General features: G+C 38.5%; 1 protein-coding gene across 1 annotated transcript in view; it reads left to right on the forward strand.

The window, feature by feature from the left end:
* nfatc3a (nuclear factor of activated T cells 3a) overlaps nucleotides 1-16465 on the forward strand; it is an 84885-nt gene extending 68420 nt beyond the window's left edge. Inside the window, exons 9-10 of the mRNA XM_082161134.1 lie at nucleotides 1962-2978; nucleotides 13848-16465. Of these exons, the coding sequence (XP_082017260.1) occupies nucleotides 1962-2978; nucleotides 13848-13927 (1097 nt within the window). The 3' untranslated portion in view covers nucleotides 13928-16465. The remainder of the gene's footprint in view (nucleotides 1-1961; nucleotides 2979-13847) is intronic.
* Nucleotides 16466-19915: the final 3450 nt, after the last annotated feature.

Here is a 19915-nt window from a genome sequence, read left to right on the forward strand (position 1 = left end):
GATTTACATGTGGCAGGAGGCATGCAAATTCGGGGTATTCAAGAACTGGACCCCTTCAATGTCTTTGTCTTTCTGTTTTTCTCGTTGTCATTAAGTGCTCTCGTTCTGTTTCCATCTCCCGTTGGCTTCATCTGTCTTAAGAGTCATATTCTGCTGAACTGTTTTGCATTTTGGAAGATTTTCCCTATGATAAGTCTGTTGAATCATGAGCTTGATGATTCACATGGCAATAATAATGTGTCTCACATGTTGAATTGACATGCATTACATCAGCACATTATTAGCTCTGCTTTTTAAATTGGTATTTATACATCTGATGGAATAGACCGACATCCAGGGTGCAGTAAAAGGCGAAATCTAATTATGGCTTATAGAGTTTCTAATGAAGTGTAATTGTGTGTGGTTCTCATAGCTATAAGCTGGTTTGGTATTAATTTCCCAAAGTGAGTCAAACCGAAAAACAGCGTTGGCGTAATTGAATCACACGTGAGCAACTTTTTTTCTTTGTCTCTATCTCCGAGTTGCATGCTAACCTGTAAAAGAGATCGAGAAAGACAAAAAGAGAGGGAGAGTGAGAGAGCGAGATAGGCCCAGCCTCCCGCCCACCCTCTCCGCTCCACAAAGCACCCACTCAAATTAGGGTTTCCTGTTTTCCACACTAACCCGTCGGGTTTGAGCCAATCAGATGACAGCACAGGCAGCCAATATTATGAACAGGCCACGGCGACTGTGGTTGCCATGGCATCAGCCCACTGAGAAAGTGGCATAGCAGGGGGAAGGGCTGAGGTGCTGTGTTGTTAGAGTAGAGCCAGACTTTTCATGGGTAATGAATAAGACGTCTGATGCGATGAGCAGAGATCTTAATCCAGATTTAAACTAAATACAGTGTGAATGCTGTTGGGCCTGCGTGGAAGTAGTTTGTAATCCACCTAATTGAATGTCTGAGTCTTCTTTGTTGGTCACAGACAAATCCACCAGCTTTGGTCCACCTTGAAATGAATGCTATTAGTTGTATTTATCAACTGAAACTAAGCTTTTTTTCAAGTGCATTGTAAATACACAATGAGTAACACCAGACTCAAATGCATTCACACTCTCTCCCACACATGGTCACCACTTGCGCTTCATATCAGGAAACTACAGTTTTACTGCAGTAATGGCCTTGCAGCAGCGTATGGGCTGTGAACTGGATTTTGGTTCCCATTTGAAGCTACGCTGGAGGGCAGACAGTATTCTTCAGTTCCCAAATTCAGCACTGGTTTACATGGCACTCAAGCAGGCAACATATGCTCTCTCAGAGTCCACAGCAAGTAAAAATATCCCCCACTCATGCGGGCCAGGGAAATGGCAGATCGGGAAATGGGTTACTGAACACTATGTGTTACTATTACTCATTGTGTGCACATGGAGGAGAGGAGAGGAGAGGAGAGGAGAGGAGAGGAGAGGAGAGGAGAGTTTGATGGAAATATTGGATCATAATGAAATATGTGCAATTTTTATACTGAGCATAGTTCTTGAACATATGTTAGTCATATAATGTTGCTGTCAGTTTTATCTGAGATGGGAAATGGGAAAAGAGTTCATTAGTGCTCTGAATCTATTAAACTTTAAAAGAAATTGCCAAACCAGTATGGTTAATCAGTTTGATATGCTAATGTAATGGCATCATGAGATCTCAGTAACTCAATATGATCACAATAAATGTATAAATAAAAATACTTAAAGAGGTATTACTGATATTACTGAAAAGTTTCAAACTAGTGAAACAGATAATTACTGTTCAGACTATTTCAGTGACATTTTATAGCTAAAGACATTTCAAATGTTAAAATTATCAATTAAAGTTTTTCCTCTTTCTTCTTTTTTTTACCCTCTCTCTCTCTCTCTCTCTCTCTCTCTCTCTCTCTCTCTCTCTCATTCTCATTCTCATTCTCTCTCTCTCCATCTCTCCATCCTTCCAGTCCTGGTCAAGCAGGAACATAGGGATGATCTGGACTCCCCTGCCGTGCCGCCCATGTCTATGCCTCTGGTCCATGCTGCCAGTTTGGTCTGCGCTCAGCCGCTGTCCTCCCCAGAGCACTCCCACCCACCAGACGGCCTTATGTCTAGCTCCCCACGTGGCCTGGCTGCAGGCCTGCACCCACTCCAGGCCCCCTGCGCTCCAATGGGCTCCCCAACTCTTCCCCACCTGCCCCATCTTCAGGCTCAAGGGCTGAATGCGCCTCCCGAATGCCAGATGCCCTTCCACCCAGGCCCTTCTGCCACTGCCAGGCCATCTTACCCACCCATACAGCACAACATGCCCTTCAACGGCCAGCACAGTCTTCCTATGACTGCGGGCTCCGCACAGGCCTACGAGAGGATGCCCTTCCAGGCCGATCCATCCGGGTGTCACACCCTGGGTTTGGGGATGGTGTATGGCCCGGCTTCTTCAACACCCACCTCTGGAGTGCCGCCGGGGTCTGGCCCCAGCCTCAGCCATGCAGCCTGTACAGGTAGCAACCAGGTCATGGCCCACTCTGCCCCTCACCTTCACTCTCTAGGCTATCACTGCCCCACTCCAGGGCAGGTCCCATCACCCACCCACACGCTGGGACAGCAGGTCCCACAGCTGCAGCGTCCACTGGTTTACCATCCAGCCGGGCAGCGGTCTGCCTCCTGCCCCACACCCTCCAGTGCTCCCTCTCGTATGGTGCCATCTCCCCACTCTGGGCCCTCGTCCCCCCAGATCCATTCCCTCCCCTACCATTCCCCTACCTCCCCGTCTCCTACTTCCAGCAGCCCCTTGGGGCCCATGGCGCTCTCTGGACAGCCTTCCCCACAGGCTAGCAGCCCAGTTTTGGCTGGGTTGTCCCCTTCAGGTCCTTTGGTACACCCCCTGACCCAACAGGAAGAGGGGCTGAACATCAAACAGGAGCCAGAAGATAGAGAGCCCACTTTCCGTACCATTGGCTTGCAGGACATTACGCTTGACGATGGTGAGTCTTTGCACTTTGTTAAACAGTGTCTTTTCATCTTATGACACTTGATAACATTTGAATGTGCCTGCTCACTTCCACATTTAGCCCCAGTGGCCACCACAACTTCAGGTGCAGCGCAGTGTATGGAAATTGTGAGAAAATTAAGCACAAAATTAAACCTTCAGGAATAGTCCCACAACAGGACAAAGCAATATTGATATGATATCATCACTTTTAGACTAAAGACATTTAAAGCTTCTAAAACTCATTACCAAAATGTGGTTTTATTATAATATAATTCATTGTGATTGACATGTAAATAAAATATAGGGCATAGAAATATGACAGAAAGAGTTCAATAATACCATAGTTTGCTGGGGGAGAATACTATACCGGAAGATTGCGTAGCTCTGAGATTTTAGTGGAAATATGTAGACAGTTGGCATGTATAGTGTCCATTGACTTTTGACTGGGTCACTCCGGGTTGCATTTGATTTAGCTTTGATGACCAAAACTACAATGCATTAGTCACACCAGCAGGCATGTCTGTTTTTCTCCCTTCGTTATAGTTTCTGTTGTACTCACTGAAATAATTACCCTTTTATTCACTTTATTCATATATATTTATGGATATTAGAGAATGACATGTACTTGCAATAATTTAATCAGTCGACTACTGTATGAATAATACATTAAGGGTAAATAAATATGTGTGAATCTGTGCATTAGTAGCTTATTCATAACAGGAACTAGTAGAGTTAATGCTTCATTTACTAAAATGAATTTGCATGCACACGTTGCCTGGGACGTTAGAGTGGTTGGCAGGTCCCAGATCTTAAGAGTGTCATGGCATAGGGCGGATTCATTACACTGTTAATCCTTCTTAGCGAGAACTATGAGACCTAGTAAAGTTAGTAGTGTGGGGGAGGGAAACAGAGAGGCTGTGTTTGGAGTCGCTTACTATTTACTCTTTCTGCAGTATATACTATAGTATGTAAAAAATGTATAATAATTCTTTCAAGACAAGTGAATGACCCCGTTTATTTGTTTAAAGGACAAGTACATGACAGGCCAAAATGTTGAGCCCTGCTGTATAGTGCATGCTCCCACAATGCAATGCACTCAAACATTTTTGAGAAATATGTGAAATATACTTTGTGAAACATTATTCCAATTTAAAATAACTTTTATATTTTAATATATTTTAAATAAAATGTATTCCTGTGAGGGCAAAGCTGAGTTTTAGCAGCAATTACTCCACTCTTCAGTGTCACATGATCCTTCAAAAATCATTCTATGCTGATTTGGTACTCACAAAAAATGTGTTATTATCAGTTAAAAATAGTGCTGCTATATATTTTTGTGAAAACTGTGATACATTTTTTTATGATCAATTTAATGTGTCCTTGCTTTATTCATTTCTTTTAAAAATATTAAATCATACTGACCCCAAACTTTTGTATGGTAGTGTATATAACCATTTTTATTCATTTTTTATAATTTATCAGTCACAATTACATGCACATAATGAGTTTTAAAATAGTTAGTTTTCAGTGTGTACTGTGCGGAATACAGTGGCTGCGTCCGGAATGGAATACTATGGTTCGGCTTAGAGTGAGAGAGCTTGACCTCAGCTTCTGTGTTTATATGAATAATTTTTTGCTGATGGTGTGTTTATTTGAGAAGTACAGACAACAGACCACAATGGATTCCTTATTCAAAACTCAGCAATTTACTACTGAAAATGAGTTTGCTCTGTATGCTGTATTACACTAAAACCTGGTGCATCAATCATAGTAGATTGTTTTTTTTTCATGGATTACTGATGAGAGTTCAGGCTGATGCTGTTCATTAGCACAGATTCCAGCAATGTCGTCATGTTTGTAAGATAGATACCATTCCTGGACCAGAATTTGATCACGGGGAGTCACTTCTGCTTTCTGGCATTCTTCAGTTACATATTCAAATGTGCAGTCAGACAGAGTTAATAAACAGCTTGAGTCACTCAAATTAGACGTGTGTGTGTGTGTGTGTGTGTGTGTGTGTGTGTGTGTGTGTGTGTGTGTGTGTGTGTGTGTGGGTCCAGAAGGATCCAGCATCTGTAATTAAAACACACACACAGTTCACACACTTGGCCAGCCACATACTAATTCACAAATGTGCACTCATACACGCTCAGTTTTTCAAAGTAGGCATGCTCAGCCATACAAATACTCACTGCCAACATGTTGCTCACGTATACTGTAACATTAGATGTCCTCATGCAGTCAGTGTGCGAGATGAGATGAAGTTGAGCCTTTTTTAAAGTGAAATTTTGAACTGATTCCACCAGAGACTGTATCCTCCCTAAAGCACACACTATAAATAGGGTCTGTGTCATTCTGACTGAAGCTCTTGAGCACTGTCGAGTTGTTAAGGAGGTCAGAAATGAACTGCAAATAGAACAGAACACAGCTCCAGTCACTGACATGAACCTTCTTTCACGTCAACATACAGCTACCACTGTTATTTAAATGTACAGCATGTTTTGCTAAAGCATTACGCTTGGCCTATTTGAATAAACTGCAAATTTATAAACACTATTTAGAAAAATGCTAATAAATTAGAAAAAATCTCAAATGGCATTTATTCATTTGCCATATCCCATATATTAATATGTATCATGTCATAATTATGATTGTTTATTGCATTCAAGTATAAACTCAACGTTTTAATTTTTCTTGCTGTCTTGTCTCGTGTCTGTTCATAAGAGTCATGCATCACTTTTTATGGTTAACTGTAAGCGCTCTGCAGCTGGCTGAGAGTTTCACTAGATTTAAATGTAAGTTTATGTATCAGTCAGACTCTGCAGTTCTTAATCACACTTTCCTGGCATTTTTATGGCCCCAGAAACTTTAGTTCCATTTGATGAATCACTTTTCAGCAGAATTCAGTGGCTGTCACTCTGTCAGTGGCAGTGCATTCTGGGAGTTGTGTGATTTCTGTGATCGTTTAAAACCTGGTGTTTATTTACAAATCGCACCGGCTTTCATTTCCAAAGCTGTTTTGATACTGGTTAAACTGGTTTTAATAGCGCTTACTAGCAGATTGTGGTAGGCAGGAATCGCACCTGATTTTCCGGTCCTATTGTTTTTATTCCAGGTCTGCATGGAGCCAGTGCTACAACTGGATGGATTAAAGTTTATTTATATAGAAAGCTAATATCAAAGGGCTGAAACTGTTTGGGGTTTTTCATGGACAAATAAGAATCGTTTGTACGGCGGTGTGTGTTGGTGTGTGTGAACAGATGGCACAGGTGATGTCAAAGACTCTTTGCAGGTGGTGTTGGGGAGGGACTACAGACAGACTGACAGATGGATGACAGAAAAGCAGGGAATTGACACAAACGCGCACTCCCAAACAGAAAGGTCATAGAAGGAATAGAATATAGTTATTAAAAGAGTATTGTAATTTGAGCAGTGTACTATTAGTACCACTGCATTTATCTCTCAACATGATATCCGTGATTAAATGTAGACTGCTTATGTGCTGAGGAGGCCAGGCCGTGTGTGTGTGTGTCCGTGTTAGGCGAGCATAAGGAGTTCGGTGCCATATTTTCCCTGATGAGTTTGGATTAGTTCCCTCATGCTGAACAGGAGGAGCAGTGTGTGTCAGTACTTACTCTAGTCTTAGTCACTTCTCTTTTCTCTTGCCTCATCTCTTCTCTCCTCTCCTCTCTTTTTTTAATGGCAATTGTATTTAATTAATGTCCTCCCAGAGGTCTGTGTTTGAGATGTGTACGCAGGAGTGTGCTTGTGCTGCTTTGTTCTCGTGGACGTCTGTGTGCAGCTGCCACCCCGGCATGAGTGCACTGATCTGGGTTAATAATAGGCAAAGGCCTGCTGTCTTCGGGTCCCGTATCTCTGTCATACTGTATACACACACACAAACCCAGAGCTAATATCTCAGTGTCAGTCTGTTCCGCCATTGGATGAGAGTTAGTTTTAACGTGGAATTTACTAAAGTAACAATAATCAGTTGTTCTGAACTGCTCCTTATAACATATTATGTGCTGCCCTCATCTGTTACTTGTGTCTGTTTCCCTCTTTCCGTTTGTGGGTACGGAAACTTCATTGTGCAACATATCCCAGGTCTGTAGTCTTTAGCCAGTGGTAAATGACTGTCAAATTAATAACACAACTCCTCTCATCTCTGGGGGAAAAAGAGAGTGTGGAAGGGAAAAAACTGAGCTCTGGGCCCAATACAGCTCGTTAAACACAATCAGAGAACTCTTCTGAATCCAGTGGAAACCTGGTTTTGTGTCATCTTTCCGTACAATTACAGTTTCAGGAGCATAATTTTGAGGTCTTGGCGGAGGCGTGTAGCAGCATTGTGGTCGGTCCAGTTTGCAATGCTGTGGTGTTTGGCTGCAGAGATGTGGCATGGTGCAAGGATCCTTGGGAATTGATGTGACAAGGGTGCGCTCCCTAACTAGGAAACTCCAACTCAGACTTATTCATTCTCTTGCATGACATTTTCACCTTATTTAGTGCACTATGATTTCTGCGATGCAGAAAACACAGACGGAATCGCGGAATCCAGTCTTAATAACTGAATTTACTGTATAATGCGGAATTTAATGGAATTTGTCACATTTTTTATGAATTAATAAAAAGCAGGGCAGTATACTTAAATCAAATTGCAATATAAACTAGTGTCTGTGAATATTAAACCGCAAAAAAAGTCACTTCATCATGAGCATTTTACCGTTTCATTTGATAAAAGTATCATCATATATCATAAACACAAACTCAAAGGTCTTCACGGCAACCCATCAAAATAAAAGTTCGGTTTAGCTTGAAATTGTGACAGAAATATATTAAAGTTGTACAGTAGAATTTTGCTACGTCTCAATGTAATAATAATACTAACACTAATAATAATAATAATAATAAATTATGATTAAAGCTTTATCTTTTAAGGGATACTTTTCCTTCTGTTTTAATTTTAAGAGTAAAGCTCTGTTGTGCAGCACTCTGTTTGTTTAATTTCATATGATTAAAAGATAAATTAAATAAATGTTTTATGCCAATATTTGAAAATATAATAATATTTATTATAATATTTTTTATTAATATTAGTTTTTTTTATTATTCAATTAGTTAGACATGCTTTTTGATTATTAAAATTTAACTCAACCATTAAAATGGAATCCAGAAAACCTTAAAACAGAAAACAAAAAGAAAGAAAAATAAAACGTATTACATAGGGCCCTAAACAAGTATATTTTGTTAGACTTTTAATAAATTGATAAATATGATTTCAATTAATTAGACATGCTTTTTGATTACTAAAATGTAATTCCCAAAATATTTTAATGGAATTTGGGGGGGAAATAAAACTGATTTCATAGGGCCCTACTTATTATGTGTATATTTTGAGTGGGTAATAAAACGTTCTTTCTATTTTATCTTTTTTTTTTTTTTCTGTACTATTGTTTTGTTCACCCAAACTGAAAATTAATTTAATTTAATTTCTTAATCCTTCCTCAATTTAATTCAGTCTTCTGTGTAGCAAAAATATATTTTGAAGAATGTTTGTAACCTAACAGGTTTAAAAAATAAATAAAAAATACAATTTCACAAAATTTTTCCAAAATCTTCTTTTATGTCCCACAGAAGAAAGAACAGGTAAATAAATATTGGATATTAAATATTGGATACAGGTTTTGAAACGGCATGAGGGAGAGAAAATTGTGAATTTAAATGTTTGGGTCTTTAAAGTTAAGTTCGATATTGTTACACTGCTAATATTGTTCTTTGATAAATTGTATATAAAATATTTTTTTCTCTTTTGTAAGTTGATTTGGATAAGTGTCTGCTAAATGGTTACATTTACTAGATAATTCTGTTTCGAATGGCATAATTTGAATTTTGCATGTATTTGTTTTGTTGGCAACTTTGCCCCACTATCTATATCTAAATTACTGATTCAAAGTTCCTTTATGAATCTAGTTATAGAAAGAAAGTGTGTATTTGGGCAGATGAGGGAGGCCAGAATAATTAAGGAGTGCAGCATGTGGCTGTGTATGCACTTTGTGCTTTGATTTTATCATCTTAGTTATAAGGACGTGCTCCTCCCGAACTTTCATTAGGAACATTTTGTTTTATTCACCTGGGCTAATCTACTCACTTGAAGAGCTCCTTCTAAGTATTTGTTTATTTATTTTCCATAATTGAAAAGCACATTAAAATGCAACAATCGGCTTGAGTTTTTTCCGGCACCTACACTGCTATGCAGTTTTCCTACACTGTACTGATCATTAAAGCGAGTGAGTAATCATGTAAAACATGTTAAAGAGGTTACTGAAGCCTCTGGTCAAAGAAAATGGGGGTGAATCACTGGCTGACTCTTTAGATGGGGAATCCACAATATGATTCACAGATCAAACTAACTGCTCCCTTGTGCTCTCTCAGCCACCGTTTGCCTCTCTTACTTGCCTCTCTTTTTTTAGAGTTGTGTAGTTTACATTTTTGCCGAGGTCATAAGGTGATGTAAAAAATAAAAAAAGAGCACCCTGTCATCAAACACAGTCTAGATTTCACATTTCACACTGTAATTTTGAAGCTACAGATCAGTTAATCTGACTTGGTTTTTTTGTGTGTTTTTTTTTTTCCTAAATGGAAATGGATGTTCTCTATCAGTTGCTCTGGCTGGTGAGGTCAGTCTTACCTAGTGTAATCATTTCCATCATAACACAACACAGTCACTGCTTTGAAAATAGAACACACACAAATATATATATCATCAGGATCATTTCAAAGTTCCTGTTTTAGGAAATGGGTTCATTTTTTTTACTTTTGCAATTTTGCAACTCTGTTCATTTCTAAATACAGTTTAAAATGTTAGTTTATTTGATTTGTTATTTTCTAGCAATATACATTTAAGTAAAATGCACAACATTTTTAAAACTATCCCAGAATTGGTAAAAGGGTTGCAAAGTTAGCTTAAATTAAACTGTCACTCAGTAGGGCTAGCTTGTGTGGGACCAAATGTTTGTATTTCCCTTAAGCAAAAAAAAAATTAGTTTGATCCAGTAACCAGTTAGTCATTATTATTGTCAGGTTGCCCATTTGTGGTCATTCAGAATGTGACAGCCCATCTGAATTGATGCCTTGGTTAACGGTCAGCGAGTGCAGCGGCTAGTCCAGTGATTCACAGTCTTGGGGCAGCACCGTCAAACAATATCATTTACCCCGGCTCAGAGTTTTGCTGTCGGCGAGCTCTCAGACTCAGACCCTGTATATTATATGTTAATAAGGGATGGCCCCTTCCACTCATCCACAGAGGATCCCCTGTTTAAAGACTCTACGCTGAGACTCTCAAGCGTTATGCGAAAGAGTTCAAGATGAATCATGCTTTCTTACATGTGGGGAAAGACGATGTTGAAACCTCTCAAGTCAGTTGCTGCTATATTGCGATATATTGCACAGTAACTTCCCGTATTTCACTGAGTCAGATGCATCGCTAATATCGACAGAGCTCGGGTCTCAGTTTAGACATTTACTCCCTCAATATGTTGTTGAGATTTGTACTTTGTGCTGTGTTATATTATTCACAGTAAGCAACTGTAATGGGAATGGAATAACTTGTGAGTCCAGAGTTTTGGATGCTCTGTCGTGAGGTGACTTGCTTTCCAAACTGGTCCAAACGTTGAACAAAGAGAGCACGCATTGAAACTGCAGCGTGTATGTGTGTGTTTGAATGAACATGAGAAACTACAGTGTGCTTTTGTGTCACACAAAATGGAAAAAGTGAGAAAAGAAAGCTTTTGATCTGGGAGGAGACAGGAAAATAACGTTTTAAAATAGGAAAGTCCTCTTCAAAGTAGAGTAAATACCGTGGCAGATGACATATTAGACTTCTCTAAAAAACGGTACCCTTATAAATCTGCCAATACCACTGGCACACCACAGACGCTGATTAAATAGCTGTCTGGATTTATTGACTGACTGTGTACTGACATACATTTTTTTTCTTTTCTTTTTTTTCTCTTTACCAGATGTTTAAGTGTGCGTGTTTAATGCTCCATGGCAATAGCTAAATTAAACCCTATTGTATCATTAGCCTTTTTTTTTCTTCTTTTTTTTTTTTTATAATTTTTTTCTTCTTTTTTTTATTAAGGTATCTTCAAAAGTTAGATGTTCATGGTACATTTAGTGCAATTGCGCTATAATTCATTTATTTTGTTTAATGTCTTAAACACCAAGTCTCAAAAACCTTTGATGAGAGTTGCAAATTATTGGATAAAGTGTGCAGAAGATGCTGACATTTACATTTACTCAATATGTTTCAATTGTATCAGTCTTCTACAGTGTGTGTGTGTGTGTGTGTGTGTGTGTGTGTGTGTGTGTGTGTGTGTGTGTGTGTGTGTGTGTGTGTGTGTGTGTGTGTGTGTGTGTGTGTGTGTGTGTGTGTGTGTGTGTGTGTGTGTGTGTGTGTGTGTGTGTAAGATTGTTAGATTGTTTATGCGCCGTGAGAGGCAGACAGCACGTCGAGTGGCTTTTAAAGCAGAACTCACAATCAGCCCAGTGCAGGTCTGCATGTGTGAAGTGTGTTCATGCAAGAGGAAGAGCCGCCTACGCCAACAGGATGATCTGTGACAGCGGCTGGGCATTTGAAACAAAACACACACACTCAGACATGCAACTTTCACACAAAACCATCACAAAATAATAACATCAACCACATGAGAAATGTACCAAAACAGCGCTAAACTTCGAACACACAAAATAACTGTGAACAGCATAGACCTAATCAACATGAATAAAAACACTAATATAAGACTGCGCACAAAGCAACAAAAGATATAATCTTCAGTAAACACAAATAACTAACAATACTTATGCAAATGTGACACACTTAACCTGAACGATACTAACGTGACGGCGCTATAGTTAGTTCTCGTGACATTTTGATTTTTTTTTAAACACCAAAGAGTCATAAGCAATCTCAAACATCAGTAGCGTTACATACTAAAGCACACTACACAACTGCTTTAAATATTCACCCTACATAAGGACTATTATAGTAGATGCTCATTATTTTGATTTACCGAGCAGATCAGCACAGTCCCTTATATGGAGTTTTGCCACTTTTTTGTAACACCCTCTGCCATATTTAACATTTAAACGCACATATTCTTTCATTTACCTTTAATGCTATTTTTAGCACCAAGCCCAGCTCTCTGCCTTTTGATGTCTTTTTACCAAATGACTGTTTATGCTGTTATATACGTCTACTTAAGCTTGGCTCTAATCCTGTGTAGGCAATAGAGCAGCATATTTGTTCACTATGACTGAGCTCACCTTTTTTTAGTTCTGTTGGAAAATGTGGTGAAACATGGTCCATCCCAGTCAGTCATGGTTTGTCTGGATAAGGAATGCAGGGATTATTAACTCGCTTGCAGAGACAGGCTCCCAAATGAATGATACCTGAGGCCCCCTTCAACAGTCAAACCTGTTTATCTGATCCTCGGCTTTTTCCTCAGATTTGTCATCGCCTTTTATAGATGTGTTTTTTACTCCGATGACAAGCTTGGAAATCTGGTGATTGAATGTTGTGGTGAGTGTGTCAAAACTCGCCATCTCTCCTAAGGAACAATCATTTTTTCCATAAAGTAATTAACCGTCTTTGCCCTAGTTCTCTCTCTCTCTCTCTCTCTGTTTTTTTTTTTTTTTTCAATACATATATAGGATCAACTTTTGTATTATGATTGTCGTTGACTAATTTAGTCATGGCAGCAATATCGTCGTGCTTGCTAAAACAAGACATTTTATGTGCTATATGAGAAAATCCACTATCCAGTAGAGCATATGGTCACTTTTTTTTTTTGCATTAATCAGAACCGTGCTGGGACAGACTGCTGCTTGCTTAACATCAGCCTGCTAAAGTAATTACCACACTTTCTCCACTGTCTTCTGGGATGGAACATGTGTTTTAACAATGGATCAATTTTATACAGGCATTTCATAGTACTCTAAAAGCCCAAGCGAGAGGAAACGTAATCAAAGGCCATTAAACTCATAATGAACTGATGCAACTGCCTGCACTAAAGCCTAGTAGTAAAAGACACGGAGGATGGTTTTATAGCCTGTGTTGTGGTCACCTTAATAAGACTGCTGCTGTCAGAACTTACGTACTCCCGCACACAGACCCACATTCGCACACAACTGTTTTCTGAGTAGTCACATACCAAAGGTCTTTTTTTTTTCTACCCCCTTTTATTTGTCTTTTATTTCTATCAGCCCTCAAGGATGATGCCTGTACTCGACTTTACATAGCTCAACATTGCCCTTCAGTGGTTAGATGCAGAAATGGTTTTTAAAATCCTCAGTATGAACTTTAAAAAGCTCATACTACCGTTCAAAAGTTTGGGGTTGTAAGATTTATTTATTTATTTTTATTTGAAAGAAATGAATGCTTCTCTTCAGAAAGGACATGTTCTATTTCAAATAAGTTCCTTTGAACTTTATCAAAGAATCCTGAAAAAATGTATCACAGTTTCCTCGAAAATATTAAGAAATGTTTCTTGAGCAGCACCAAATCAGCATATTAGAATGATTTATCATTTGACACTGAAGACTGGAGTAATGATGCTGTCAGCTTTGACATCACAGAAATAAATTACATTAAAAGTTCAAATGAAAAGTTTAAATTGTAATAATATTTTACAGCCTTAGTGAGCATAGTGAGACTTCTTTCAAAAACGAAACAAAATAAACATCTTGCTGACCCCAGACTTTTTAACGCTAGTGTACCTCCTGCCATATCAGTCTTTGAAATGTTGTCTTTTTCACTTTTGGATTCCTCCTAAATGTAAATAATGTCTCTCTTTGTGTCTTTCAGTGAATGAGATCATAGGCAGAGACATGTCTCAGGCCCCAGGGGCTCATGGGGGCTCTCCATCTGCACACAGTCAGTCCTAGCCCACAACACACCGCGTCAGACTCGACACAGAGACTCTTCACAGGACTCCAGAGCTGGTCGACGAGATTCCACCCAGAGTTTTTACCCAATAGGCTAAAAACCACCTTCCCCAGCGTGGATCCAGAAGCAATTTAAACAACAGTTATTACTTACTCTTGATACATGAACACAGCTATATACTGTATGCAAAATCAGGTGTACTTTACACATGTGCAGACATGGTTGAGTGGGAGTAAACTTGGATTCATTCTCTTGGAAATAAAACCAATAATTCAGGGCTCTCTTGACAGCATGATGTATTATTATTTGCGGCTTGCAGATTCACCCCTCAGATTGGCTAACTATGCAGTCGAGCACCCTCATCCCTGACCGGAATATGCAGCAATTCTACTGTCACTTTAGTGGGATAGCCGAGGGCTGCTCGAACCGTGATAGATGCCCACGTTTCGCCTTCTTACCAGCGGAAACGCCGCCTTTTTCAGTACACATTCTCCCAGTGCTGCCCTCTAGTGGACGGGCCCTCAGGCGCTGCACTGAGTCTGTAGTAATAATATGCAACATTCCACATGTCTAGTGACCTTTCTGAGCTGTAGATAATGTTTAATGATTGGCCCATTTCCTCTTCAGGTTGAACAAATGCCTTATATAGTAGCTGTGATCGTTAACAGGTTTTCTGCTGAGAATTTATATTAGTTTTTTCTTCTTTCTTTTTTTGAATGAGGACATGGTTAAATCCAGTGTGTGTATTTTATACTTAGAAGTAGCTGAGCTTCATCTTGTGTTCTGGAGTGCTGTGAATTGTGTTAGTGCAATCTTACTTTCACAGTGCTGTGCTTTAAAAGTCAAAGGAATTGTTCTCAGACTCTAAAGATAACATGTTTGGAAAGTTGCATGGGAAGATGAACTCATGACCATAGACCAAAAGGTCTGAAGAGAAGAAAATTAAGTATATTTGTTGATTATGCTGAGACTTGCTTTGTGCCTTCGATTAGAGAAAAAATTATGCAGAAACATGCTTTGGACAATTAAAAAAAAAAAAAAAAACATTTGCAGGTTTGATGTCAGGGAATGACTTTTTTTTTTTTTGACAAAAAATAAAAGGTTGCATCCTGACAATCAACAAGTGAATGATCTGTTACTAAAGAGTGACTTGCAAGCTGCTCTCAGTCTGTGTCCCTTCTGTATTCTAGGACTTTTCATAAAGGTTGAAAATCAAACAAGCGTCCAAACCTATCAGCCCATCTTAGACAATTATAGCGCTCATATTTGCTCACAATTTGCTCTCATGTGGACAAAAACGATTTAAGCAGGTTTCCTCTGTACTTCATTCTTTGGGTCAGACACAGACGACGGACACTGCCAGACAAGATGCCGTTTGATGCTAACAAATCTATGAATTTGTATTGGTTTCTTGCCTTAAAATTTTAATTTGGAGATTACAGTTGTTTTTGCAACAGTTTTTTAGTTTTTCATGAAAACTGGCACAATTCAATTAAGATTTTTTTTCTTATCTTTTTCAGTCTTTGTGAGACACACAGCTGTATCCATGACTGTTAATTATGTTTGAAAGAGAAAAAAAAACTGCTATGCACTATAAACCTGCCTTCTGCCTATAAGAAAAAAAAATGGAAAAAAGAAAACCTTGATGCCTCTAGACTAGATGCTGTAGAGATGCTTCTTCATAGAGTAGTATGCCAGACAAGAGTTCTGTGTGTCAAGATGTGTCTGTTCATGCACAGAGCAAGCGTCTTAACGGTTGTGTGTGTATGCGCTTCTGTCAGTTTGTATCCAATGAATTGTAAATATTTGTTTTTGTATCTTTAAAAACCTTTGAATTTAAATGGTGTAAAAGCACACTGATAAATTAGGCTATGCAAGGATGGACAATATGATGGTGTGACATTTTCAAACATACAAATAGCAGGTTCGTTTGTTACTCTTGCATCTATACTGTATGTAAGTATATATATTTTGTTGTATGTAAACCCTTACATATATTGACAGGTGTTTTTAATGCCACTTTTGACTATTTAATTTAAACTATCAAATATACATAGGAAAGCCTTAACTTGTGTTAAAATTCAATTTTAGAGAATGTGTGTCATATGGTTTGAGTTTGATTTAGGAATAGTGTTTTTTGAGAATCAAGACAGAAAAACAATCAAACAAACTGATGGGGAGTTCTGGGATGAAGCAGGGTCCCACGATTTGCACCTATTTTCACTCTTTAGAAACCAAAGATGGAACAATGTGTTCCCATTTTACATGCAGATGACAACGCAGACACCAGAACTCTATTTTTGATACTTTGAAATGGATGTCATTCCTAAAGTTTGGGTAGCTTGGATGGTTTGTAAAATAAAAGTACAGGTTCAGTTGATGTTTACGGAGCCTTGTATTGTTGTTTCATGTACATTTTGTATTTAACATTTTGTAATTTTTAAGACTGCAGTGCTTTTTGAAATTATTCAAAGGGAACACCGTGCGGCATAGGCTCTTCTGAGGTAGTGTATCAATAAAAAGAATAAATGCCCAAATGTCTATTGTGTCAGTCTGTCATTGTGACCTGAATTCTGCAAAATGAAATTTCTAAAATGAGTGAATAGGCTGCACACAATGGTCTTTCATCATAATTTACTTCATCACTTTTAACATTAGAGCGGGCGCAGCCTTTGTAACTTGATTGTGTCGAGGCTTCCGGTCTCATATCCGCTTCCAGTTATTTTAGCTGTACAAAAATTGTCCGTTTTGCAGCTTGATATTGCAAACTGTTATTTGTTATGATATTATTTTAATTTATTATCGTAATCATAAACACGCTAGTTTGTAGCGCATAAAAAATACCCTATGTTCAATGTCATCAGAATACAAATGAGAAAAGAAGAGCTGAAAACTTAAAAGAAAAGAAAAAGATAGAGAAAAAGAACATGAAGGTAAGATATTAACCTATACATCAGTTACATTGTAACGTTACACATTTTGTCATGTTATGTTTAAATAAGTTTCATAAGAAATGTTAGGTAATGCAGGGTCCAAATATGAGACGGCAAGTTTTAAAGTTGAGACACTCACACAGATATATAACGCATATTTTAAAAACTTTTTTGTATAAAATGTATATTTATTTGCAACAGTTGTGTTAACAGCAATAATAAGACATTTCTGTCGTAAGAACAGCTATTCAGCTGATGGACGCTGTGCTGCGTTGTCATGGGAACATCCCAGGTAAAAATAATGAGGAAATGACGTTGTCTTTCTTTGCTCCCTTCACCAGTGCGTTCCAAACGGCTACATAATGGCACACAAGTGCCCTGCTCACTCCAAAGTCCCCACTTCAAGGGCTCTGCCGTCTGCCCTTCGAAGGGAGTAGGGCATAGGGATGCTCACAAGCAATAAGCGTGTCCCCGCCGGGTTCGTCACTTTATTGAGGTCCCTGGAAACATTGCCGTTGTTGTCTGTGCTATTTACAGCGCGTTTCTGTATTTGGTAGTGTTGAGAAATTTTGCTGCGCGTTTCTGTATTTGGTTGTTGTGAAATTTTGCCGTGCGTTTCTGTATTTGGCTGTGTTGTGAGTATTTGGGGCACACATGTGTTGTAAAACTGATGAAGATGATTTCTTAATTTGCAGGTGTTTTTCTATTTGCATTTGTTTTAACTTCAGTTGCAGCGCGTTGAGCTCTCTCGGCCACCGTAATACGAGGCCTCCTAAACTTGCCCACATAATGTATTCCAGATGTTTATGCTGTTTAGCTTAATTTGGAAGACTGTGGGTTAAGTTAGACCAGCATAACGGTTAAAGTAAACTAGTCTTACAAGTAACAAAATAAAAATAATCAAGACGGTTCATAATTTTTGAGAATAATTTCAAATCACTTTGCAATTTGTGAACAGGATAGAGTACAAAGGAGAGGAAACAGGCAATGACTGTATAACATCAGGCTGATCAGCATAAATGTAGTACATTACAGTATGCCATGTGATACTGTAAGCTGATTACCATGGTGTGTGTGTGTGTGTGTGTGTGTGTGTGTGTGTGTGTGTGTGTGTGTGTGTGTGTGTGTGTGTGTGTGTGTGTGTGTGTGTGTGTGTGTGTGTGTGTGTGTGTGTGTGTGAGAGAGAGAGAGAGAGAGAGAGAGAGAGAGAGAGAGAGAGAGAGAGAGAGAGAGAGAGAGAGCATCAGAGACTGCCACATTACTGAAACTCACTCTTCATCTGTAAAGGTCAACTACAGTAGGCCTATACAGTTATATGGCACAGTGAGAACATTTACTGTATTGCCAGCAAACTCTGTTCTAGCACCAAACCTCATGGCAGTTTCATAACTTCATCACACCTTTTGATAACACACGACTAGATAGATACTATTAAAAACATAATGGTTTCAATTTCATAAGTTATGTAAAGTAAGTGTATTGTCTAATGTGGCAACTGTAGCCCGTAATTATTTAAGCAACAAGGGTGAATTGACACATAGACCTGCACAATTAATCGAATTTCTAATCGCGATTACGATTACGGATGCCACGATTACGTAGGCTCGTTCAAAGCCGCGATAAAAAAAAAAGGGAAAAAAAGAGCCGCTTACATTATTCTGCGTGGTGTGTTTAGAGCACATTACGTTGTGAGAGGCGAATCACGACTACTTCAGATAACCCAGCACAATAGGAACTACCAGAGACGTAAGTGTACGCTGAAATAAAAAGTCTCTCACCTCAGAAAAACGGACTTTCCTGTCCTGTCAGCCGCTACTGCAGTACTTAGCGCGCACTCTGCAATTGCACTTCACTATATAAAGCGCAAAATAAGCAAGCATGCAACGTTTTAAATTAGAAAAAAAAAAACGCGTTGTCCAGATTCAGTATCTGCGGTCAGATGAGATGTTGTGAGGCTATATGTCAGTGTCATTATTTATTCTATCATTATTTTCATAACTTGTTACGAAAAAAAAATCTCTCACCTCAGAAAAACGAAATTTCATGTCCTGTCATCGTTATACTGTGCTCGTAGCGTGCACACTTTAATTGCACGCGCAAATGCGCCGGTGCGCGCTGTATCACGTCACTAAAGCGCAAAAGAAATACGAGCATGCAACGTCGTAAATTAGTAAGTAACGAAATAAAAGTAAAATACCAATAAATCACGTTATTAGTACGTCATGTGTTTTGCATGCAGGTATGATGTTCATTCTATTTATCAGGAGCAGTTTCTTTAACAGTTTCTTTAACTTGTAAGTATTGTGTATCACCATTGTAGCCTAACTGTTGTTTCCATAACCCCAAAATGCCACTTATTGGTTATTTCCTATGGTTATTTCGTATATTTTTATATGACTGTGTTGGCTCACAAGATTGTATTAACAAAAACTAGTTTGGGGCTGCTATCTAATAGCTTAACCTCGTAGGCCTACTGTTTATTTATCAGTAGGCTATTAGTCATATTCTTAAAATGTATTTGTATGTTAAGTAAAGGGGGACAGTACTTGTGTGTGTCAACAATTTTTGTGTAAACAAATGTATTATAGCCTAATAGGCCTATATAATTCCTAAAAAGGTGGGTCGCAGCTTGATGACCATGAGGAAATGTGGGTCCCATGGCCAAACTATTCAAAACATCATTCAATGTAAATTGTGATCATCGTAATTAATAATCGCAATGACCATTTCAAGGGAATAATCGACAATTATGATTTTTGTCTTAATCGTGCAGCCCTATTGAAACATGTATCTTGCATTGTTTGCTGTTGAATTAATTGATTGTTAAAAGTACTAAACTGAAAAAGATCATACTGTTGTGTTTCGGTGATTAAACCAAATGTTCTCATTACATTACAATAATCTTGTGTTTGAAACAATGATCAGGTGGACTGAAATATAACTAATTAAAGCATGGGATCAGGTTTTGAAAAAATGACTAGCTGTGTTACAAGTGTGATCAGTTTGAATTTTTGTACTAAGAGTTTTGAAAATGTACACCTTACCTGTGAAAAT

This window comes from Leuciscus leuciscus (assembly GCF_965113295.1).
Source record: "Leuciscus leuciscus genome assembly, chromosome: 2".
Taxonomy (NCBI): Eukaryota; Metazoa; Chordata; class Actinopteri; order Cypriniformes; family Leuciscidae; genus Leuciscus; species Leuciscus leuciscus.